Source organism: Malus domestica, chromosome 05, assembly GCF_042453785.1.
Source record: "Malus domestica chromosome 05, GDT2T_hap1".
Lineage (NCBI taxonomy): Eukaryota > Viridiplantae > Streptophyta > Magnoliopsida > Rosales > Rosaceae > Malus > Malus domestica.
Window position 1 is genome coordinate 41,192,484 of NC_091665.1, and position 25,318 is coordinate 41,217,801.

General features: G+C 35.7%; 1 protein-coding gene and 1 long non-coding RNA gene across 2 annotated transcripts; one reads left to right on the forward strand and one right to left on the reverse strand.

Annotated features, from left to right (window-relative positions):
* Positions 1-414: 414 nt before the first annotated feature.
* Positions 415-25,299, reverse strand: LOC139195802 (uncharacterized). The gene is made up of 2 exons (XR_011580836.1): positions 25,165-25,299; positions 415-499 (listed from the first exon to the last, which is right to left on the reverse strand). It is a non-coding gene; the product is annotated as an uncharacterized lncRNA (long non-coding RNA).
* On the forward strand, positions 12,682-15,667 carry LOC103435120 (protopine O-dealkylase-like). Its single transcript, XM_008373510.4, has 4 exons — positions 12,682-12,966; positions 13,336-13,580; positions 13,772-14,099; positions 15,056-15,667. Exons 1-4 carry the CDS (start codon positions 12,691-12,693, stop codon positions 15,299-15,301), a joined length of 1,095 nt encoding a protein of 364 aa, XP_008371732.2. The 5' UTR covers positions 12,682-12,690; the 3' UTR covers positions 15,302-15,667.
* Positions 25,300-25,318: the final 19 nt, after the last annotated feature.

The following is a 25,318-nucleotide window of genomic DNA, read 5'->3' on the forward strand; positions in this document are numbered from 1 at the left end:
TGGCAACTTTAGCATCTCCCTTCGCGCTGTGAAAAAAATAAGGCCATGCAATATAAACTTGGACATATATATAGATGCAACTACTATACAGGTACAAGTAATTAGTGCAATATATATCTTCTCAGGGATAAATTTCTTATCAAATGTCTGAACTTGGGTTGTACAGAATCATGAGCTTGTAGATAGTTAATTTTCAGATTTATTTTCCTTGCAAGTTGAGTGTGTGATTTGCGTTGGTAGTGTGAATCCCACGCCGGAGATTTAAAGAAATTTGCATGTGCTTATAAGGGGTGGGTTACTTCTCCTATTGCCAATTAATTTGAGGGTGAAACCTCTACTTCTTGTACATTATCAGATGTTATCCACGTGCGCTCACGTCACCCAATATGATTGTGCACATGTTAGGCTTAAATATGACAAAATATGATTCTTATACGTAACCTACAACATATAATTTTTTTTACAAATGATAAAATAATCTACACTAAATTCATCTAAACTACAAAAAATGAGATTTAAACTTGAGACCTCAAGTGCATAAGCGTATGCTCTTATGTCACCAATTGAGCTACAAAACACGTGCATCCTACAACATCTAATTTACTTTTAAAATTGAAATGGTTGATGTGTGGGATTAAATTATTCTATCAACTTCAAAATTGCCCCAATTCAATGATGCCACTTGTTTTTCTTATAAATAACACAACACATGGAATGCATGTTGCACAATTGGTGAGAAGTAAGACTAAAATCATATCAAAGATCGATCTGCGCCAGCAAATACATGCGCTACGGCTACATGCATCAAGAAGTGAACAATTATATCTTGGGTGAAGGGCATCTCAAATTCGTTAGAAGTAGAACGGGCCCTAAAAACATATTTGGGCCGTGAGGATCATGGCAGCCCAGCAAAGAATTGCTTGCTGCTGTCCGGAAAAAGAAAGGCTCAGGCCAGGCTGCACGGGGCAGCCCATGCAAGTAAGAAAGCTGCAATTGCATCATGGAAGTGGGCCAAGGGGAAGAGGGGGCCCAGCAACACAGAAGGCTGTTGGAGGCGGGCCAATGGTTTGTGGGCCGAGGCTCCGGATAAGCCCAGCATATGCTGGCTTTGGTTTTGCGCTAGAAGCCCAGCGACGTTGGCATCTTGGGATGAGATGCGGGCATGAAGCCCAGCATGAAAGACTCAGGCAATGTCCAATACAAGAGCAGCAAGCCCAAACAGAGGCTGCTGATGCAGGACAGAAGTCGTCAGTGTCACTGGCTCAATCGCAATTTTCCCCAAAATTTTGTATTTTGTTTTTTTTTTTTTTCAAATTCTAGGGTTTGGAGAAAGAGAAATTTAACGAAAAGCTCTCGTTACTGTTCACTTTAACGAAAAACTACATTTTTACACTAAAAAGTCAATCCTGGTATTATTCGCTTTACCCTTTATTTTGTTATTATCGTTAAAACTCAAAGTTTACAATCCATTTTCATTAATTTTCTTTTGAAAAAACCCAAAAGTGCTTCTATTTTCTTTCGATTCTTTGACTCACAAGTTCCACATAGCGATTTATAATTGCGTATTGCATGAACAAGTATATATATTGACAAAATATATGAACATCTATACAATATATACATATATATATATATAATATATAAATGTAGGGGGTTCATGCATCATGGAAAATATTTTCATGCTTCAAAAGCGTTTCAAATATCTTACTTTATTTAAACGTACCTGATTGGCAAAAGACAACAAAAACCCTTGAATTTGTAGAATATCCATCTCAGAAAGCCGGAATTGCATCTCCAATGCGTTGTATGACGTCCAACACAGAAAAATTAAAAGGAAAATTAATGAAAAGGACTTGAAAACTTTGAGTTTTAACGATAGTGACAAAATAAAGGGTAAAGTAAATAGTACCATGATTGACTTTTTAGTATAAAAATGTGGTTTTTCATTAAACTGAACAGTACTGTGGGCTTTTCGTTAAAACTTCCAAAATTAAATTGAATCAATAGCATGTAGATTAATTTAATAAAAGAATTAATCATAAAAAATTAATGATTAAAATGTAATACTCCCTGATGGAAAAATAAACTATCTTTAGCACAACATCAAGAGCGTGTTGATAACATGTTGTAGGCATAATTTACTGAACAATCATGGAGGCCATAGAGAGAGGGAGAGAGTGCAGCATAGAGAGAGAAGAAAGATGTGTAATTGTGATATGTGTTCTATTTCACCGCATTGTACCTTTATTTATAGTAGTAGGAAATGTTAATTTCTTACCCTTTTAGAATTACAACTCTTAATAGGTAATCAACTTCTAATATGAATATAAGAGATATTTCAAGATATACTAGGATTTACATAATCACATTCATAATCCAATAAAACTGCAACACATGTAACAATTTCCTATTATTAATATCCCATCCAAAACCATGTGGGACCCCATCATGTGTGCCTCGACAAGATTTTTCCTTTTTTAATTCTATTATTATATTCTTGAGCCATTCAACTAAGAGATTTTTCAAAGTATTTGAACACGGAATAGTATACAAAGTGTCATTATACGAGTTGTGAGATAGTGCTAAAAAATTCACAACTTAAAAAATAAAAACTCCGTCTCCTTACATAATAATACGTACTGTATTATCCGTATTTCAGACACAATGAAAATATTTTTCCATTCAACCATGTCTTTTATCTTCTAGAGATGTGAATGAGTTGTGACTTTCAGCCATTCAACAAAATCTGTCACTTCAGAAAGCTCAAAATTTGAAAATTCTTCTAATTGAAAAATTGAGTAGTCTTATTCAAAAGTTGAGCGATCCCAACTTGTGGTCGTCAATTAGTTCACAACCAACATGTGTCAAAAATAACAGAAATCCTATATAGACTATTTCAAAGTAGAACTCGCTATAAATTTTTCGCCATTTTATGTTTTTGACATAATTTTAGTGCTAACATTATAAAATGTTATACCAAAAAAAAAAGGTGACGGAGTGTTTCACTTTGAAAGAATCCAACTTTAAAAAAGTCTACTTAGCATTTATCTAAAAATAATAACAAATTTATATCTTAATGAAGATCACAAATTAAAACTAGTCAATGAGCAAAGATCACGAGTTAAAGACTAGTTCTGCCATAAATGCAAAGGAGATTTTCTCAAAAGTAAGACTTTTTATAAACTATCTGTCATCTTATTTTTGTGGCACAATTCTAGTGCTAACATTATAAAATAATGTGTCAAAAACATGAAGTAACAGAGTACATAAAGTTTTACTTTGAGATGGTTTATTTAGTATTTCTCCTAGTTATGATTACTCGTCAACCTACTCGACTTAGGTCTCCATTATTATAAGAAAAAAGTCATAAAAATAATAATTTTATTTCAAAACACATACATTTTTGTCTTTATTTGTACTTGAACTTTTTCGTCTAATAATAAATTCTTTCTTTAAAATTAAAATGTTTTTGTCACTTAATATTACGGTTTAGTGATATTCATTTTCACTTATAAGTAAGAAGTATTAGGTTCGATTCTCACCATAAGTGAATTTGAACCATATTATTGCTAGTCCATTATTAAGCTAAATCTACCCGCTCTCTTTAGTGTAGATAATATCGTTAGTCCAAAAAAAAAAAAAACTAAAGTGGTCTTAGTACATACGATCAACTATGCAAATTCTCTTGTGTAATGATAAGTAGTACGTTCACTTTCCAATATCAAAGCTTCATACTTTTGATTACAACCTGGGTTGCAAAGGCTCTTAATTAATTGAGCTAACACTAAATGGTTTGCTAATTCGCTAAGTATAGAAGCTCTATGTAACAAAGCAAGTGGAGAAAGAAAAAATACAGTAATTTTAAGTGATTCAAATTCAGTCCAATCATTACGTATTTGATTGTCAGGATCAAGCTGTCAATTTTCCACTTGACATGGTTTAAGTTGTAAGGAATTACAGCAGGGACGAGAGGTTGAATAATTCAAAGTTCTGTTTTTCAGGCTCGAGATGCAATATGGATTGGTGGTTCTGCTACCACTAGGTCTTCAGACCTCTACAAAATTAGTCTTAGTTCTTGTTAAGGGGGGTCAATTCTTGCTTTTCTATACATGGAATATTCATACAAAAAGTCTAGGAAGATGTGAACATTTAGATTAAGGTGACGTATTTTAATTGGACAGACAATTAAGGTGCACTAAATTGTTGTTTATGATACACGATTTATTATTTGTTTAACCATTACTAGTTCTATTCCATAATTGGTATTCGTAAATGTTTCTTTTATGCATATGAATCCAAAGATCTCTTGCTAAATGCTCTCTAACTACGTTTAGAAGAACATAAATTTTTTCATGTCATAAAACTGTTTTATAGACAAACGCAGGTTAGATGACCCTTTTAAATGCAGTTTCAATTAATTTTTCAGCAAGTACATGAAATTTTAATAAAAAAAATTTACTACATTCTTTTTTCTTTTTCTTTTTCTTTTTTGAAAAAAATTTACTACATTCTTATGTTTATAACAAAAACAATTGTAACATACACTATGCTTATTAACTAAAGTGCATTCTACGAATGCATGCCCTTTACGATAACAGATCTAAGCATAACATTCCCCATAATTACTAACCACGGCCACATCATAATTATAAACCAAGTTCTTTAACTACATTAATATATTAGAAATGTTATTAACACTATAAAAAATTCATTTATTAACACTATAAAAATTTCATACTACACTCTTCACAATTATATTATTTTCAATTATAAAAAATTTAGAGTGCAAATTAGATTTTTAAAATGCATATAACAATTGCCTACTATTAATATCCAATCGAAAACCATGTGGGACCCCATCATGTGTGCCTCGACAAGATTTTTCGTTTTTTTAATTCTATTATTGTATTTAGAGCCATTCAGCCAAGAGATTTTTCAAATTATTTGAAGATGGAGTAGTATATCAAGTATTATTATATGAGTAGTAAGATAATATTAAAAAATTCACAACTTAAAAAATAAAAACTCCGTCTCCTTACATAATAATACGTACTGTATTTTTCGTATTTCAGACACAATGAAAATATTTTTCTTTTCAATCATGTCTTTATCTTCAAGAGATGTGACTGAGTTGTGACTTTCAGTCATTCAACATCTGTCTCTTCAGAAAGGTAAAAAATTGAAAATTCTTCTAATTGAAAATTTGTGTAGTCTTATTCAAAAGTTGAGCCATCCCAATTTGTGGTCGTCAATTAGTTCACAACCAACATGTGTTAAAAATAACAGAAATTCTAGAGAGACTTTTTGGAAGTAGAACCCTTTATAAATTTTTTGTCATTTTATATTTTTACACAATTTTGATGCTAATATTATAAAATATTATGTCAAAAAATAAGATAGAGAAAAGTTTCACTTTGAGAGAGTCCAACTTTAAAAAAGTCTACTTAGCATTTTTCTAAAAATAATATAAATTTATATAAAGACTAGTTATGTCATAAATGTTAAGGAGACTCTCTCAAAAGTGAGATTATTTATCGACTCTCTGTCATCTCTATTTTGTGGCACAATTCTCGTATCAACATTATAAAATAATGTGTCAAAATTATAAAGTGACAAAATCTATAAAGAGTTTTACTTTAAAATAATCTCTTTAGCATTTTTCCTGGTTCAAATTGCTCGTCAACCTCTACTCGACTTATGTCTCCATTATTGTAAGAAAAAAGTCATAAAAATAATAATTTTAATTCAAAATGTGTACTTTTGTGTCTTTATTTCTACTTGAACATTTTCGTCTACTAATATATTCTTTCTTTAAAACTAAAGTGGTTTTGTCAATTAGTACTATGGTATAGTAGTATTAATCTTCACTTATAAGTAGAATATCCTAGGTTTAATTCTCACTATAGACGAATTTGAACCATGTTATTGCTAGCTCATTATGAGGGTGAGTCCACCCCCTCTCTTTAGTGTAGATAATATCGTTAGTCCAAAAAAAATAACTAATGTGGTCTAAGTTTGAGTAAACAAATCATAAAAGGTGGGGAAAAAGTGTACTTAGAGCTTCTCACACACTCTTCTTTCTTTTTAGTCATTAGATTGAATAAGTCAAACAAAATCAACGGCTAAAATTAAAAAAAGAGTGTATACGAGACTAAAAATAACGTGTGTTAATTATTTTTTATAAAAAAAAACACAAGGGTCTGTGTTGGGAAATTGAAATATGGCCATTTTAAAGAGCACTTATTTAGATATCAAAAATGCAAATCTTATTACATTTTTCATGTCATATTTGTATTATCTTTCTAATATATATATGATCCACATGTGTTGATAGACCTTACCACTACTAAAAATGTGATACAAACGTAGTACAAAAAATTTGATAAGTATAACATTACTCATGATCATAAAGATAATAACAATAACAATTCAAAAGACAAAAGAAAAACAAAGGCAAAACGAGGCTGAAAGTTCCAAGGGAAGCAATCATGGTGCCTTTGGTGAAAGCTTCTAGAGTGAGGAAAGGTTCATAGCCGCAAGCGACCGGCTTTCAAAATAGCGTATTTGGACGGATGTTTTTCGATAAACTATCTTACTTAAATGAAGAAAGAGAGAACTCTTCTTTATGTACAAAATTTTCAGTCCAATCCTTTTCTTTGTACCAGAAGAGTGTGCAAGGAAGAAATCAAAGCCGCCCGTTCGTTGTCCCTTATGTATGATGGCCCAACAGAAACATGGCATGTATATGTATGTATATATGTGCTGTTTTGAAAAACAGGGCATGAATAGCTGATTTTTCAATACAGAGTCCATATCATGCATCCCAGAATCCCATGCTACATATATTTCTACATGTACGTATGTAAGTTATATATACCCATGCATGCATAGCCTTCAGGCGGATAAATTATTATGTGATACTGTAGCACTGCCAGCTAGCAGCGTCGAGTGTTGTTACCGATCCACTAGAAATTCGACACGTGTACAACTAAAATACATCAACTTCTGCCGTTAATGCCCAATTACAATTACAAACCACCCTGCCTGGTTCAAGCAACTCCATGCGATTACAAATAAGGACGAGAGAGTGAATTAGGGTTTATGGTTGAATTGGTTGCGCACTAGTACTGCTTGGTATTGAAAAGGATCAAGAACGATGAATTAGTTTCTCAACGAAGGCTGTTTGTTTAAGCAGGAAACTAGATCGATAAAAGTTGTGGAGCCCCAAAGGTTCTGATACCAAACCAAGACAAAAAGAACAAAAAGATAGGAATTTCGTGAATTTTATCAGCGGATAATTACACAGACAGCACCTTTTAATACAACAAACACGCTGCACCCAGATTTACAAGCGGCAGGTTAGCTTCCAATAACTTCCTTCGCCACGAAATTTTTTTTATTGTGACTGAAATATAAGTGATATACTATGTGTTATAATAAAAGTATAATAAAAGTCATGAGATTTTTTTTTTAAAATTATTAACTTTTTAGCACTCATATCCTACAATTTGTATAATAACACGTGTTGTACCATCTCGTGTATCAATTACACTGAAAAATCTCTCCTCCGCCACCTCCATTTTCAATTAGATAGATTTTCTCCCATCTTCAAGCGCTGCTCACAAAATTGAAATCAAGTGCGGCGGTGGCCATTTCTGTCGCAATGATTTCTTATTGTTATTATTATATATAAATGAACACAAATTGCAAATTAAAAAAAACAGAGAATACTTAAGGTCTATTTGGTACTCTACTTGAATTCAACTTTTTAAACTCAAAAATAATTTTAAGTTTTAGGCTTTAAAAACTTGTTTGACATGATTATTTTAAAAAACTGAACACTACCTAAAAAATATAGTTTATTCTTTAAAAACATAAAAGTTAGTTTTTAAAGTTTTTTAACTTAAACTCATTTATTTTTTTCCCCTCCTCCTCTCTCTCACTCAAATCTCTATTTTCTTCTTTATCTCTCCTCTTTTTTTTTTCTTTTTTTTTTGACATTTTTCGTTTCTTCCAATCCACTCTCTTCATTCTCTTGGTTCTTTCTCTCACTCACTCCTCTTCCTCTCCATTTCGTCCAATCATTTCTCTTCTTTTTCTTTCCTTTAATCATCTTTTACTTTCTTTCCCATTCTCTCCTCCGACCCTCTTTTTTTAGATCTCTTTGTTTATAAGTTGTAGGATTTAAAATTTTTAAATCGCAAACCAATCAAGTTTTTTGTCTTAAAGAAAATTGTTTTGAAAAATGATAGAAAATTTCAAATAGGATTCCAAACAAACCCTTAGCGATCTGAGTCTTTACCATTGTCAGAATAATTTAACACTGTCTTTAGTATGTAACTGGACGTTAACAGCAGAAGCTAAGTTGTTTTAGTTGTACACGTGTCAAAATTTTAGTGATGAATATCACCACTCAAAACTGCGAGCTGCTGCTACAGTACCACATAATAACGTGGGCGTGGTGAAAATTTTCCATCACTGATGACGATTGTCCCATCATTTAATTAAGTGATCACTTGAATAGGTCTGCCCAATCAAGATAGTATTGCACCACTAATTAATTAGGATTCTCTCATTTCCTCTTTTTATCTCTTTTCATCTCTTACTCTCACGATTTTTATTTTGTCTTTCTATTTTTATAAAAAATGTAATATAAGATATTGACGTAATTTAAATGTGACTGTTCAGAAAAGAGAAGAGGAAATGAGAGAAAAAAAAAAGAAAAGAGAATTCTACTTCCCACGAATTGGCTCGTCCTAATCCTAAACCAGATTTACCACCTTGGTTGGGCCCACCAAACTCTCTCCCCAACCCACCACCAGGATTAACCTTAAAAATTTCAGGATCCTGTGCGGGTGCACCTCTTGCACTCTCTCAGGGTCGGCACTAGCACCAGCTGCTAGCTAGCAGTCCCGAGTGCTGTTACTGATCCACTAAAATTTGACACGTGCACAACTAAAATACGTCAACTTCTGTTGTTAACGCCCAGTTACAATTACAAACCACCCTACCGGGTTCAAGCAACTCCATGCGATTACAAATAAGAACGAGAGAGTGAATATAGGGTTTAGGGTTAAATTGGTTGCGCACTAGTACTGCTTGGTATTGAAAAGGATCAAGAACGATGAAGTAGTTTCTCAACGAAGGCTGTTTGTTTAAGTAGGAAACAAGATCAATAAAAGTTGTGGAGCCCCAAAGGCTCTGATACCAAACCAAGACAAAAGAACAAAAAGATTAGAATTTCGTGAATTTTATCTGTGGATAATTACACAGGCAGCACCTTTTAATGCAACAAACACGCAGCACCCAGATTTACAAGCGGCGGGTTGGCTTCCAATAACTCCCTCCGCCACCACCATTTTCAATTAGAAAGATTTTCTCCCATCTTCAAGCTGTTGCTCACAAAATTGAAATCAATTGCGGCGGTGGCCATGTCTGTCGCAATGGTTTCTTATTGTTAAAATTATATATTAATGAACACAAAATGCAGATAAAAAAATAGAGAATACTTAATGATCTGAGTCTTGACCATTACCAGAATAATTTGACATAATTTTTAGTATGTAACAGGGCGTTAACAGCAGAAGCTAATTTGTTTTAGTTGTATACGTGTCAAACTTTTAGCGATGAATATCACCACTCAAAACTGCGAGCTGCTGCTACAGTAACGCCTAATACCGCGGACACATATATAGAAACGGCACCAAACTCTAGTTTGTTGCCCGGCGCGGTGAAAATTTTCCATCACTGATGACGATTGTCCCTTCATTTAATTAAGTGATTGCTTGAATATGTCCGTCGAATCAAGACATTATTGCACCACAAATTGGCTCGTCCTAATCAGAAACGTGCTCTTAAACTACTAAACAACTAATAAATACTCCATAAGTCAGACAACGTGTATCCATTTCCAGTTACATAGTACATAAAAGGTCAAGTCGGATTACAGGTATCAATTTATACCCAAAAAAATTGATAATTAAGCACGTTTTTTTTAGTACATAAAAGGTCCTCAATTTATACCGAAAACCATAGATAATTAAGCACGTTTTTTTTAGTACATAAAAGGTCAAGTCAGATTACAGGTATCAATTTATACCGAAAAAAATTGATAATTAAGCACGTTTTTTAAGTACATAAAAGGTCAAGTCAGATTACAGGAATTTAGGAAGCAGATTGTCTGCCCGGATGCCATTTTCATCCTCTCCTATTTGTACGATCACGGTTAAATTACGTCAACATTTTATATTTTTATTGTATTTTGTCTTATTATCTCTATAAAAAAATTAATATAAAATATTAACATAACTTAATCGTGACCGCACAAAATAGGAGGGGATGAGAAGACCATCCAAACAGAAGGGCAGACAATCTGCCTCCATCAATTTATACCAAAAAAAAGGGATAATTAAGCACGTTTTTGTTCTATATGGATTGAATAATTCATTCCGTAAGTAGCAAGCTTTAGGTGAAAATGACATCCATTGGGCACCCATTGCGCAACCTTGCAATGTTTAAAAAGAGAACAAAATTGTGGGGTTGTGTACTATAGAAAATTAGATTGTCATCTCTTAATGAAAGTGTTATTTCTATTAAACTCAGATATTTGGCGAAATATTAATTTACCATAAAAAAATTGAACATCTCCCTTTACGCAAGAGAAAAGAAAAACTTACATAACATAGGTATCAGAGTAGTATTATGCGTCAGTTAAACAATGATATGTAGAAAAAATTTACACGTATTATTACATCACGTGGAATGCTAAGGAAACTAAACTTGTAGACCAAATTTTGTAAACTAACTGACATAAAAATAGATGATTGGATTAGTGTTCAAGTATTGATTAACATACTTATTTTTGTATTAATAATAGTTTGCAAATTTAGTTTACTTAATATAGAGATGACAGTGTAATCATGTGGGTTAAATTCTTATCGGGGACAAGGACATGCATTCACCTAATTATTTTTTCGAGTAGGGTAATGTTTAATTAGTTGTGGGAAAGTAGGTAGGAGAGAAATAAATACGTGTACATAAGTATATTACTATAAGTACATTGTATATATGCACATACGTACCTACATAAATCCAAAATCAGAAGATCTTAAGTACATTTGGAATATTTTTTTATAAATAAAGTAAATTTGTGTTTGCATCCTTTCATACAATATGGGTTTTTTTTCACTAAGCCTGAGCGTAATTTCCCCTTTCCACCCGATCCAAATTCCAAAATAAGAAAATGGAATATGTTTGAATTTCTAAGAAATACAAATTCTCATTAAACTTAGACATATACAATCATCTAACTTGATGTTCACAGCATAAACCATTTGATTTTTTCCTTAGCGTTTTGTTTTAATTTTCTAGATGTATTGCAAAAAGATAAGGGAGCCAAGAGCAGAGAGAACTGATAATAAAGTTTGTTTCATGACTCATTAGTACTTACTGATCAGTATAGCTAAACCTATATATATATATATATATATATTGATTGAAACATTATGCTAATTTAGTCAAGAGTCACCTATATAGTTAATGCATGGTATACATATTATAAATTAAAGGGAACTTTAACGAGAAGCTTCCGGTACTGTTCACTTTAACAAAAAACCACATTTTTACATTAAAAAGTCAATCCTGGTACTATTCACTTTACCTTTTATTTTGTCCTTATCATTAAAACTCAAAATTTTCAAACCCTTTTCATTAGTTTTCCTTAAATTTAAATAGGCTCAAGCCTGCAACATGCATCTGGGAGAGATTATCAATCACTGTTCAATCTATCAGCTGCCACCTTAAATTATATGTACAGTGATTGATAATCACTGTTCAATCTATCAGCTCAGAGATCAATCCACAAATTATATGGGGGTGCAATATGCATTGAAAATAAACTCCTCTATTCACTCGCACATATAAATTATAAAATAAAGACTGAAAATAAACACCTGGATTTTGTTTGGTTCTTAATCTTAAAACCAAAGCTAATTTTGATTTCTAATAACGACTCACAACTGTGAATTTAATTCTTAACGGATTATCTATCTGGGTACTAATAGTTAACAACAATGCATGTGTATTTTGTATGGTTGAACTCACTTCCCGGGGGAACTTACAACAGATATGCAGGCAATATATATGGGATGTTTCTTTTCAGGTTAATTTTTATAGATAACATAAAAGATGTAGACACTGATTCATCTCCAATTGACGATAAGTCATCAGTTCGATCTATTTACTCATCGAAAAACTGGCAAATGTATATATGTTTTCTGACCAACAGAGAGATAATAAATTTAAATTTGAGACTTCTCATATCACAAGATTAAGAGCTAGTTATTAATTACTTTTCCAAATTGGTAAAATCTCCAGGGAAAAGTTACTATATATGTGTACTGCTTCAGGTATCAGTAGTAAAATAACGACATGCATGAAAGGCGTAAATTAACGACGTCGGTCTTGCAGAAAACTTCAGATAGAAGCATTCGCCGAAAAACTCCCACTTATTTGGACCAAGTAAAGGGAACAACACATTAATTACACAACTATGCCCTAGTTTTTTAATAATTTGATATCAAGGTTTTTCTCCCTCAATATTTGCAGTTTTTGCCCACACGTTTTAGCCTATATAAACACCCATAACTTTGTGGTGTATATACACTTGAGCTCATTAATAAGAAATAAGAAATGGCATCACTATCGCAGCTCCCAGCAGGCTCTGGAAGCTCTAATTCGCTACTCAGCGTCATAGAGACCGCCAAAGAGCCCTTAACTTCAGTCCCACAATGTTACGTTCGTTTGCAACAAGAACCAACTCCATCTGAACTCTCTGATGATAATAAGGGCACCTTCCGTTCTATCCCTACCATTGACATGACTAAATTAGTTAAGGGAGAAACCTCAGACTTTGCAAATCAACTGGAGAAACTGCACTCAGCTTGCAAAGATTTGGGCATTTTTCAGGTCTAATATTGATCTTTCAAATTTCTTGGACTTAAATACTTTTTCTTAACATAGACACTAGTACTCCACTTAAATATTATATATCTCCTCATCAAGACAAGCTATAGTAGGTTTTCATGAATTTAATATCCGATGAACTAATAAAATGGAATTAAGATTTCATAGTTATCATAGCTAGTTAGATATATTGTCTTGTTTTATAGGGCTTTAATTATTTTTCTTTCTATTTCTAATTTCTAGATTAATTTTTTGTTATTGTGCAAACGAATTTTAATTTATTATATATATGTCTACATAATTTATCAAACTAAAGTTGGAGAAAACTCATAACCTTGATGTTGTCCTGTTTTTTTTTTTTTTTTCTTGCAGTTGGTGAACCATGGAGTTAACCCTATGCTGTTAGAGAATCTGGAACATGAGATTGAAGTATTCTTTAAGCTTCCCTTGGAAGAGAAAATGAAATATGCAATAAGGTCAGGTGATGTTGAAGGCTATGGAAACATAGCCAAGACCAAAGACCAAAAGCTTGACTGGGGTGATAGGTTCTATATGATAACCAACCCTATTCATCGAAGAAAGCCGTACCTCTTCGCAGAGCTCCCTTCATCCATCAGGTCCTCTCTCTCATAAATCTTAAGAGCCCATTTGATAACAAAATGAAACAAAAGCTGAAAACTTAAATGAAGATGATTATGAAATGGCACCTAAACTTGTATACAATTGTTCTCTTACACATTCAAACACACATGCACCCAGTTTTTCTAAATTTTTATTGAATTTGACATGTTTTCTTGGTATATGCTAGGAATACCTTGGAGTCATACTTTATGGAATTGGACCAACTTGCCATGAGACTTCTTGGGTTTATGGTGAAAGCTCTGAAGACAGATATGAGAGAGATAGAGGAGTTGTTTGATACAGACGGGATGCAATCAGTGAGGATGACATACTATCCTCCATGTCCACAACCAGAGCTGGTTGTAGGGCTCTCACCTCACTCAGATGTATGTGGGATCACCATCCTCAACCAGCTTAATGGAGTTGACGGTCTCCAAATTAAAAAAGACGGGGCTTGGATGCCTGTCAACTTCCAAAAAGATGCCTTTGTGGTGAATGTCGGGGACATTTTTGAGGTTTGTCCTGTATATACTTCTTTCCTCGCACTTCTTTTCTGGGCTATATTCGACCATAAAGTAGAAAAAAAAAAGATAATAAATGAAAGAGAAAAAGACTACTAGGTTAGCAAACGTGGGATTTCGAATCTCTATATATTAGTATGTGGGAATATTTGAAATGAAATTGTTCAGTACTGTACAAGCACTAGGTGCGGACAATAATTAACTGTCGCATTTGATTTCAATGATTTAACTGAAGAATGATTGTTAGACCAAATTTAACGATTAAATAGGTGACACTAAATATATAAATAATAAACAACATTAGTAAAATTGAGGCATAAATTAGAAAATTAATACTAATTTATTCCTCACTATTAGTGTGCGGGACAGGCAACTAATACTACTTAAGTGAAACGGTGCGTATTGCTTTGTCAGTATTATTGGATTGGGCTGTAGGATGAACAAACAACGCTGTAGAAAATTGGTTAATGTAAGAAGAATGAACAAACAACGCTGTGGAAAATTGGTTAGTATTAAGAAAAATGCTAAGTAGATTATGTTTTTAGATCATATTTTGTGGATCACATGATGTGACGGTTGATAATTAGATTTATTCTTCCACATCATGTGATCTACAAAATATAGTTTAAGTAAACGATCTTTCTAGTATCACTTAAATGTTAATGGGTTGAGACTGTTGAGTTCGATCATTTAACAATAAATTAAAAACTTGAATCTATCATATTAGTACAACACTTGGCTTCACATCACAGCTTGAGTCCTTGTTCTTGCAATGATAACGAGTAATCGTTTCACATTGTCACTGGAGAAGGAATGATCTTTTATATGTAAAGAGTCAAATCAATTCATTCATTTTATTATATGTGTATTTATATGGTAATACTATACCTTAGATCATGGCATATATGGGGACATACCAATATTAAGGAAATTTTATATTACATTTGCAGATGCTGAGCAACGGAGTTTACAAAAGCATTGAACACAGGGCAATGGTGAATTCAGAGAAAGAAAGGGTGTCGGTTGCGATGTTCTTCAGCCCTAAATTTGAGGCAGAGATTGGGCCACTCAGAAGCTTGATAACCCCAGAAAACCCACCACTGTTCCAAGGGGTTGGGATGGAAAAGTACGTCAACGATTTCTTCTCCCGCCTTAGGCTTGACGGGAAATCGTACTTGGAGCAAATGAAAATCTAAAATGCTTGATTAAGGACTGATCGATCGCTTATTCGATCAATGAGCCGTTAATCAGGATATATAGTACTATATGGTGTGACAATAATTAAAGTTGTGCATATATATATACTGTATATGCATATGCTTTTCCAAATGTGTGGATTCTGGAAACTGGGAATGAATCAATATATACTGTATATGCATATGCTTTTCCAAATGTGTGGATTCTGGAAACTGGGAATGAATTATACTCCTATGAAATAAGGCGTTCCTTGTATATAGCAGCAAGAAAGCCAGCTTCTATTTGGTATGTTGTGTATCCTATATAGTAAAGTGAGAAAGGAAATAAAATGTGTGGTTGTTTTAATAAAGTGATGATTATTGTGTTATATATCGTTTTATATCTTATAAAATTCCCTGATTATTTATACACAGTTATGTCTTACAAAACGAAATAATTCTTGAAGAAGTTTTTGAATTCCAACTTGACATGAATCATGTTTTCGATCGTGTTAGGGTGAGTTTGGTACGATTTCATAAGAGTGTTCTTAGTTTGTGTTGATGCACAAAATCAGTGAAGATTTTGGTACAACAGAAAGTGTTAAGTTTGTGACATTCGCTAGATTGCTCCGGTCACTAGTGTGGATAAGTATGTAAATGAATGGAGATAGGGAAACAAACACAAGATGTACGTGGTTCACCCAGATTGGCTATGTCCACGGAGTAGAGGAGTTCTCATTAGGGTTTACACAAATACATAGGTTCAAGCTCTCCTTTTGTGAGTACTAGTGAATAATTTAGTACAAATGACATTAGGGATTATTGTGGAAGAATGATCTCCTTTTATAAAAGAGAGTTTCTAGCTTTGTTCTGGCCTTGACACATGTCATGCTGTGATTGACCTTTGATGTTGACACGTGTCGCTTTGTGATTGGCCCATTGATATTGAAACGCGTTGCACTGTGATTGGCCTTTTGGTTGGAGGAAAACTCTTCTGGGTCCTTGACGGTATAACGTTGACCGGTGCTTGGTAGTTTCGAGATTGGTCAAGTATGGTACAAATAATGCTCCCCTAAGTAGATGTGGCATCTTCTGGGTCCTTGTGGTATCGTTTTCACTTGCCTTATCTGTCTCATAAGTAGATGTGGCATCTTCTCTGGAAATACTTTTCCTCCATCCAGGGATGGTATCTTTAAACGATGGAGATGCACAAGGTAATGTAATGTATCAATTTCACTTGAAGCTTACTTGTAGTTTCGGGCTTGGTCAAGCGCGATACAAACCCTATAGTAGTAGTCTTCCAAGTCTCTGAGCGAGGAGATCTGTCGAAAGAGGTGACATACAAAGTAAGCAATCAGAGTTTCAACAGTCAGTCTTAGATCGAAAGTTTGATCTCGTGTTCCAGTTGATTGTTCTCCTTCTCCTTGTTCTGTAGACATCAACAAGGACAAAGAAAAGGATATAGAGAAGAGATGATATGAGATATTTTTGCTTTTGAAGAAGTAACTTTCCACAGGCTTATTCTTGAACTGGGCTGAAGGGTTTTCTAGTTTCCTCCAGAGTATAATGCTGACTCAAGAATTTGAAGGTCAAAACAAGTCTATCAAATCAAGAGTGTGTTCGACCTTGATGATATGGGATATTTTTTTTGTTGACAAAGTAATAGATGAATCGGCACGTGTTATATTGCGCTTGTCTCCACATGCTTCCTTGTATTCTTCTCACTTGCCCTATCTGTTCCTCATGCAGATGTGGTATCTTTTCTAAAAGCATAAGATGTTAAAGATAAATACTCGAGAGCAATGCCAGGTAAGTAATTAGGCAAGGAGTTCCTAACTGGAAGCTTGATTCCAAGTGCTGATTGATTGCTCTCTTTCTCTTTGTCTTACAGGTAAGAACAATGGCAAAGGAAAAGACAGGGAAAAACATGATATGGGATACTCTTGCTTTTAACCTTGATGATATGAGATGTTCTTGCTCTGGTGTGGCTTGTTTGCAGAGGTATTATTGGGGGGAAAAGAAGTTGAGTATTTTGAGAGACTATGCTAAGAGTGCCCTTTCGGATGTGAAGAAAAGTTGAGCATTTTTTTTATTTGCAGGTCTGCCTGGCTATAGAGGATGAATGTCGACATATATAAGAATTGTCCTAACAGCCTGTAGTAACGTTGTTCCTTTACCCTTCTCGATCATAGCAATATAGTGGGAGCTGCAAGATTCACATGTTTTAACTTTGTCAGAGCACTTTGAAAAAGTGGTCTGTGGTATCTAAAAAACTGATGTTGCGTGTGAAGATTTCATACAAGCTTTATCCAAGGAAATCTAGCTCTCGAAGTTTGGAGAGCGGTGCCTCTTCGATTTTCGAACAAGCAATCTTGTCGGGGATCTGGCTCTCGAGATTCGGAGAACAGTGCCTTTTCAATTTTTGAGAAAGCAATCATGTTGGGAGTCTGGCTTTCGAGATTCGGAGAGCAGTGCCTCTTCGATTTTTGAGAAAGCAATCCTGTTGGGAGTCTTGACTTTCGAGATTTGGAGAGCGATGCTTCTTAGATTTTTTAGAAAGTAATCATGTTGGGAGTCTGGTTCTCGAGATTCGAAGAGCGATGCCTCTTCCATTTTTGAGCAAGTAATCCTGTTGGGAGTCTGGCTCTCGAGATTCAGAGAGCGGTGCTTCTTCGATTTTTGAGCAAGTAATCCTATTGGGAGTGTTTTCTCGAATGTGAGTAAATGTTGGGCATTTTTGCCAGTCTGCTTTGCCACTGATCACGAAGGTTGACACACATAGGGACTTTCCAGTTATTAAGCAGTGATGCTGTTCCTTTACCCACGTGGGTAATAGTAGGGTAGTTGGACCTTCAAAATTTATGTGCCTAAATTTTGTCAGAGATCTTTGGCAAAGTTATTTGTGGTACCTGAGAAGCTGATGTTACGTGTGGAGATTGTCGACAAATTTTACTCAGGAAAATCTATTTCTCGAAGTCCGAAGAGTGGTGCCTCTTCGATTTTTGAACTAACGGTCATGTTGCCCTTTCTTTTATAGGGCACCAATTGTGTGCAAGAAGTACGTTCAGAGAGTTATTGCTTGTAGGAATTTTCCCCTTATTTTTATAATTCACAGATTTATTGGACTTCATTTCTCCTTCATCATTTCTGAAAATGTCTGGCCCATCTGATCGTCGTTTTGACTTGAACTTTGATGAAGAGGCAGTCATGCCTCCTCAAGACAACATATGACGCCCATCCTTCTTATCCCTTACTGGTCATCTTACCGTTGAGGACTCTGTAATGAAGAATGATATGATTGTTGCGGTGGTGGCTAGGAACCTTCTCATTCCCAAAGATAACAGACTACTTTCAAAACGGTCTGATGAGTTGGCTGTTAAGGATTCTCTTGCTCTCAGTGTTTATTGTGCAGGTTCTATGTCTAATATGACCTAACGCTTATTTGCTCGAACCCGTCAAGTTGAATCATTGGCGGCTGAAGTGATAATTCTCAAACAGGAGATCAGATGGCTCAAGCATGAGAATAAACAGTTGCATAGGCTAGCACATAACTATGCTACAAACATGAAGATGAAGCTTGACCAGCTGCAGGAATCTGATGGTCAGATTTTACTTAATCATCAGAGGTTTGTGGGTTTGTTCTAAAGGCATTTATTGCCTTCATCTTCTGGGGCTGTACTGCATAATGAAGCTCCAAATGATCAACCTTCGGTGCCTCCTCCTTCTGGGGTTCTGCCTAGTACTGAGACTCCTAATGATCACCCTCCGGTGCCTCATCTTTCTGGGGCTCTGCCGACTGCGGAGACTTCTCCTGAGCAACCTTTGTGAAGGCTCTATCTTGTTTGTTTATTTTGATTCATGTTTATGTACATATTTGTAACTTATCGGAGGTATCAATAAATAAGCTTTACTTCATTTCAACGTATTGTGTTAAATATACCAAGGTCTCCCTCACTAAGTTCTTTGATTTTTTTTCTTTTGTTGAAGCTTGTATGTTGAAACTTTATGAGTGAAGTATGTAGGTTGAGGTAATGCTCCCTTAATTTCCCGAGTAAGGAAAACTTTTCGGTTGGAAACTTGAAAAATTCAAGTCACTGAGTAGTCGTGAAACTTCCAAATACCGAGGTGTAGTAGCATATGGTAGAAGTCCCCCACGTCTTCGGTCAAGGGAGTTGATAAAGGATGTGTCTTGCTAGTAGTCAAGTTTCCAAAGTAATAAAATTTCACCATTTTCCTTTCTAAGTGGTAGCCCAAAACTCCTCATTCATATATATTTGTTATGAAAGTTGTTAGGCCTAAAGAAGATGAGGCCTAGGCCTTTATAGGTGAAGCTTTGTAGGTGAAACTTTGGTGTTAAAGCTTTGTAGGTGAAGATTTAAGGTTGAAGTTTTGTTGGGTACCATGAATTGATTTTGCTTCACACTATCTTGATCAAGAATGTGAAGCTTTTGGCATTTGTAGTTGAAGCTTTGTAGGTCAAGCTTTTGTGTTGAAGCTTTGTAGGTGAAGCTTTGTAGGTGAAGCTTTGAAGTTGAAGCTTTTGTAGGTGAAGCTTTTGTAGGTGAAGATTTTGTAGGTGAAGCTTTGTAGGTGAAGATTTTGTAGGTGAAGCTTTGTAGGTGAAGCTTTGGAGTTGAAGCTTTTGTAGGTGAAGCTTTGAAGTTGAAGTTTTTGTAGGTGAAGCTTTGGAGTTGAAACTTTGTAGGTGAAGCTTTGGAGTTGAAGTTTTGTAGGTGAAGCTTTGGAGTTGAAGTTTTGTAGGTGAAGCTTTGGTGTTGAAGTTTTGTAGGTGAAGCTTTTGTGTTGAAACTTTTGTAGGTGAAGTTTTGGAGGTGAAGCTTTGTAGGTGAAGCTTTTGTGTTGAAGCTTTGTAGGTGAAGCTTTGTATGTAAAGCTTTGGAGTTGAAGCTTTTGTAGGTGAAACTTTTGTAGGTGAAGCTTTGGAGTTGAAGTTTTTGTAGGTGAAGCTTTTGTAGGTGAAACTTTTGTAGGTGAAACTTTGTAGGTGAAGCTTTGGAGTTGAAGCTTTTGTAGGTGAAGCTTTGGAGTTGAAGCTTTTGTTGGGTACCATGAATTGATTTTGCCTCACACTATCTTGATTAAAAGTGTGTGAAGCTTTTGAGAATTGTAGTTGCCCTCCATTTGTTGAAGCTTTTGTAGTAAAGATTTTGTAGGTGAAGCTTTGAGGTTGAAACTTTGTTGGGTACTATGAATTGATTTTGTTTCACACTATCTTGATAAAAAATGTGTGAAGTTTTTTAGAATTGTAGTTGCCCTCCATTTGTTGAAGCTGTTGTGGTGAAGTTTTGGTGTTGAAGCTTTATAGGTAAAGCTTTGAGGTTGAAGCTTTGTTGGGTACCATGAATTGATTTTGCTTCACACTATCTTGATCAAGAGTGTGTGAAACTTTTAAGAATTGTAGTTGCCCTCCATTTGTTGAAGTTGTTGAATTTCCCAATTTCCCAATTTGAAGCTTCAATTGTAGTTGCCCTCCAATTGTTGAAGTTATTGAAAATGTGGGAAAGACAACATATACAAATTTTGCTTCCACACTATTGAGCAAAAGATTGTGCTGTAAATCACACCTTATAGTAGTCGAAGGTTTGGATGAACCATATAAATTGAATTTGCTTCGAACAGTTGTGATCAAGAGTGTATGAAGCTTTCTACGAGTTGTAGTGTTTGTATTGTTGCAGAGGAAAAATCTCTGAAGCAGATGTAAGAGGGCTGAAGAGCTTAATCTTCGTATACCATGCACTGAAGCCGTTGTTGGCTTGTAATAAGACTTTGTTGGTGACTATAACTCTTGTTAGGCATAAGTGTTCCCCTAGTTGAGTTGTAAAGTTTAAGGGTTTTTTTATTATTTGTGAATGCTAAGAGTTCACATGTACAAGTTGTACCACTCGTCTTCTGGTTGGTGGAATGAATGGTGAGTTGCTTTCATCACTTGGTTGGTGGTATGAATGTGAGATCCTTCATCACCTTTCATCACATTTCATCACCTGGTTGGTGGCACGAAGATGAGTTCCTTCTTCACCTGGTTGGTGGCACGAAGATGAGTTCTTTCTTCACCTGGTTGGTGGCATGAGTGGCAAGTTCCCAAATGATATTAGAGTACGGGTTGTACATTTCATCACCTGGTTGGTGACATGAAGGAAAGTATGGGTTGTACATTTCATCACCTGATTAGTGGCATGAAGATAAGTTCATTCCTCACCTGGTTAGTGGCATGAGTGGCAAGCTGCCAAATGATATTAGAATACGAGTTGTACATTTCATCACCTGGTTGGTGGCATGAATGAGAGTACGGGTTGTACATTTCATCACCTGGTTGGTGGCATAAAGATGAGTTCATTCTTTACATTTCATCACTTGGTTGGTGAGAATAAGGGCAAGGTGTCGAGGCACATTGTAGCAAGTGTTGAATGACACAAAGTATGTTGAACCCTTTCGAAGCACAGTTGCCTTATGTGTGGATGTGTTGGAATGTATGATGTTTATGTATGAATGTGTTAGAATGTATGATGTTTATGTTGATTGACATGAGTGATGCTTATGAATGTTTTGTTATGCATGAAGGGATCCATGCTTTCGATATGTGAACCATGTTGGTTGTAACACTTAATATCATATACTTTATGTCAAAGTACGCATGTTGAAGCTCTGAATTGGGGTATAGGGGTAGGTCAGTGTAGACCAAGTGTTCCAGTGCTAGGAATGCAAAAGACTCAGAAGAAGTTGTCTGAATTTCTTCTTCTTTAAATATTTGTCGAATGACTTGTGTGACAAAAGATCTCAAGCGGTTGAGAGTCAAAACATTTGTAATATGTATGCCTTCTTATAATATCATTTCCTTTAGTACCTAGTCCTCCACTTTGAAAGAGTGAAGCTTGGCCTCATAGTCATAATAGTTGATAATACGTTCACCCTTGATTGTCTTGATACGAACTTTTATCCCGCTTGTTGTAATGGGCTTGCTGAGAGTAAAAATCATTCCTATTACCAAGAGTCAAATACATTTGGTGACTTAGCGAGTAGCTAAATGAGGCAGAAGATGATGCAGTGGGTGTCTGAATGGCCAATATCTCCTCACTTAGTAGAACTTGACTTCCACTTCCCACTTGTTGATAGGGGTTAACCATATGAGGGTTCCCTTAGTATGTCCTTACTTCGTCGAATGCGTGGTTATAAGCATGTGCCATCACCTCAGAGTAAGTCTTCCAAGTGTTGGCATTTATCATGTGCTTGAAGAAACAATCACGTAGGCCTGCCGTGAAGGCTTTGAGTGCGGTCTTGTCATTTGCCTCAGCGCAGCGAGAATACTCATGGCTGAATCGACCGGCATACTATCGTAGTGACTCGTATGGCTTCTGGTGAATAATGTACAAGTCATCTGCAGAATGTAAGTGATCGGTCTGGAAGATGTGTCTCGGGTGGAAAACGATAATACCAGTTTAGAGCTCCGCCAGAGAGGGTGGAAGGGAAGAGAAGACATCGGTTTTCGTCGGTGTGCATCTGATATGCCATGGTGGACTCAAAGAGGTTAAGGTGTTCAATCGGGTCCTCTATTCCAGTATAGAGTTGTAAACCAAGCTTTTGTTTTATCTTCGCTTAAAGGGGGTGTCGAGGATCCTCCTTGTGAGAGGGCCAGGCCTGGGTTGGTTCCAGTCAGGTATCTCGACCTGATGTTCGGCCTCAACTTGTTTACTTCCTCAAGGAGTTGTAGGATAAATGGGTCCTGAGTGAAGTCATGTACCACTGGAATTTTCTTCCGTAAGTCTCCATCGTCTCTCGGAAGTAGGAAAGTTTGAGCAAGAGAATGTGATTTTTCCTTGGACTCGCCGTACTGACTTCTAGGGCGAATCTGTCGGAATACCTCCAAGCCCCATGTACCTTCATATTCCTCTAGGACTTGTCGTTCCTTCCTTAGATGGGCAGCTGGCCTGGGTTGTGAGAGGGAACTGAGTTTTTCAGAAACCCTTGGATAATTGATCTTCGAGCTTATATGGAAGGGATTCTCTTGACGTTGCTTTAGAAAGTCTCGGCAGTTACGATAAAGGGCTTTCGATCCTTCCAACCCTTCTGCAAGGAGGATCTTCCTCAACTTTTCCTGCTTCGGGTCGAAGCAGTTGGGTTGAGAGAAGTCTCATGTTGATCAATGTTTTGATGATTAGCTCGCTTCTCATCAGGGATACCTATGTCGAAGGAAGGTGACCCTTCGTGTTAAGGGCACCCAAATGATGGTTGATGTCCACAGGGGCAACAAGCTTGCGTGTTTGAGTACGCCTAGTTTCGTGGAACGTTTCGAAGAGCTTTTCATATTGTTCTTGGAGGAACTCATTCTTTATTGCTATCTTGTTGTTTTAAGCCTTCAGCTTATCGACTTTAGCTTGAAGAACGAGCTTATTTCATTCCTTCTTTCGTTGCTTCGCACTAGGTGCAAGATGAGTATCATATTGTGTGCCGTGGCTTCCTCTGCTCCCCATGTTGGAGAGGGATGCCTGGTCAAAAGAGAGTGTACGAATGATGGAAACCAGCTTGACAAAGCTGAAGAGAGTAGGAATAACTGTCGTTCCCACAGATGGCGCCAAATGTTGATGCACAAAATCAGTGAGGACTTTGGTACAACAGAAAGTGTTAAGTTTGTGACATTCGCTAGATTTCTCCGGTCACTAATGTGGAGAAGTATGTAAATGGATAGAGACAGGAAAGCAAACAGAAGATGTACGTGGTTTACCCAGATTGGCTACGTCCATGGAGTAGAGGAGTTCTCATTAGGGTTTACACAAGTACATAGGTTTAAGCTCTCATTTTGTGAGTACTAGTGAATGATTTAGTACAAATGACATTAGGGATTATTGTGGGAGAATGATCTCCTTTTATATAAGAGAGTTTCTAGCTTTGTTCTGGCCTTGACATGTGTCATGCTGTGATTGGCCTTTGATGTTGACACGTGTCGCCCTGTGATTGGTCCCTTGGTGTTGAAACGTGTTGCTTTGTGATTGGCCTCCTGATTGGAGGGAAACTCTTCTGGGTCTTTGACGGTATAACGTTAACCGGTGCTTGGTAGTTTTGGGATTGATCAAGTATGGTACAAACAGTTTGTTATTCTCACCTGCATAATTTCTCATCCACCTGTAAATAAAAATATTAATGTCAATTCATGCTGTTGAGAGTATCCCCTTTTGTGGGTTACATCTATATATGTCCAAGTTTATATTGCATGGCCTTATTTTTTTACAGCGCCAAGGGAGATGCCAAAGTTGCCAACTTGTTTCGAAGAAACAGAAGAATGAAAGAGCTAAAAAAACAAATCCACAACTCCTGGGAAAACCAGAGGTGAATATTCGACGTCGTTGCAAACTTGCAATATTCAGTTTCTTTATTGTATTTTTGTACAATATCCAACATCATGTGCAATATCCGCTAACCCTATCTTGGCAATGTGTTCAATGAGTGTTTTCTGCACACCTGGGTTTGAAATTTCATCATGTTTGATATGGTGCTAGTATTTCTATTTATACAGGTACAGGTAATTAGTGCAGTATATATCTTCTCAGGGATAAATTTCTTATCAAATGTCTGAACTAGGGTTGTACAGAATCATGAGCTTGTAGACAGTTAATTTTCAGATTTATTTTCCTTGCAAGTTGAGTGTGTGATTTGAGTTGGCAGTGTGAATCCCACATCGGAGATTTAAAGAAATTTGCATGTGCTTATAAGGGGTGGGTTAGTTCTCCTATTGCCAATTAGTTTGACGATGAAACTTCTACTTCTCGTACATTATCTGATGTTATCCACATGCGCTCACATCACCACGTCACCCAATATGGTTGTGCACGTTTTAGGCTTAAATATGACAAAATATGATTCTTATACGTAACCTACAAAAAGGAAGATTTAAACATGAGAGCTCAAGTGCATAAGCGTATGCTCTTAAGTCACCAATTGAGCTACAAGGCACGTGCAACCTGCAACATCTAATTCACTTTTAAAATTGAAATGGTTGATGTGTGGGATTAAATTATTCTATCAACT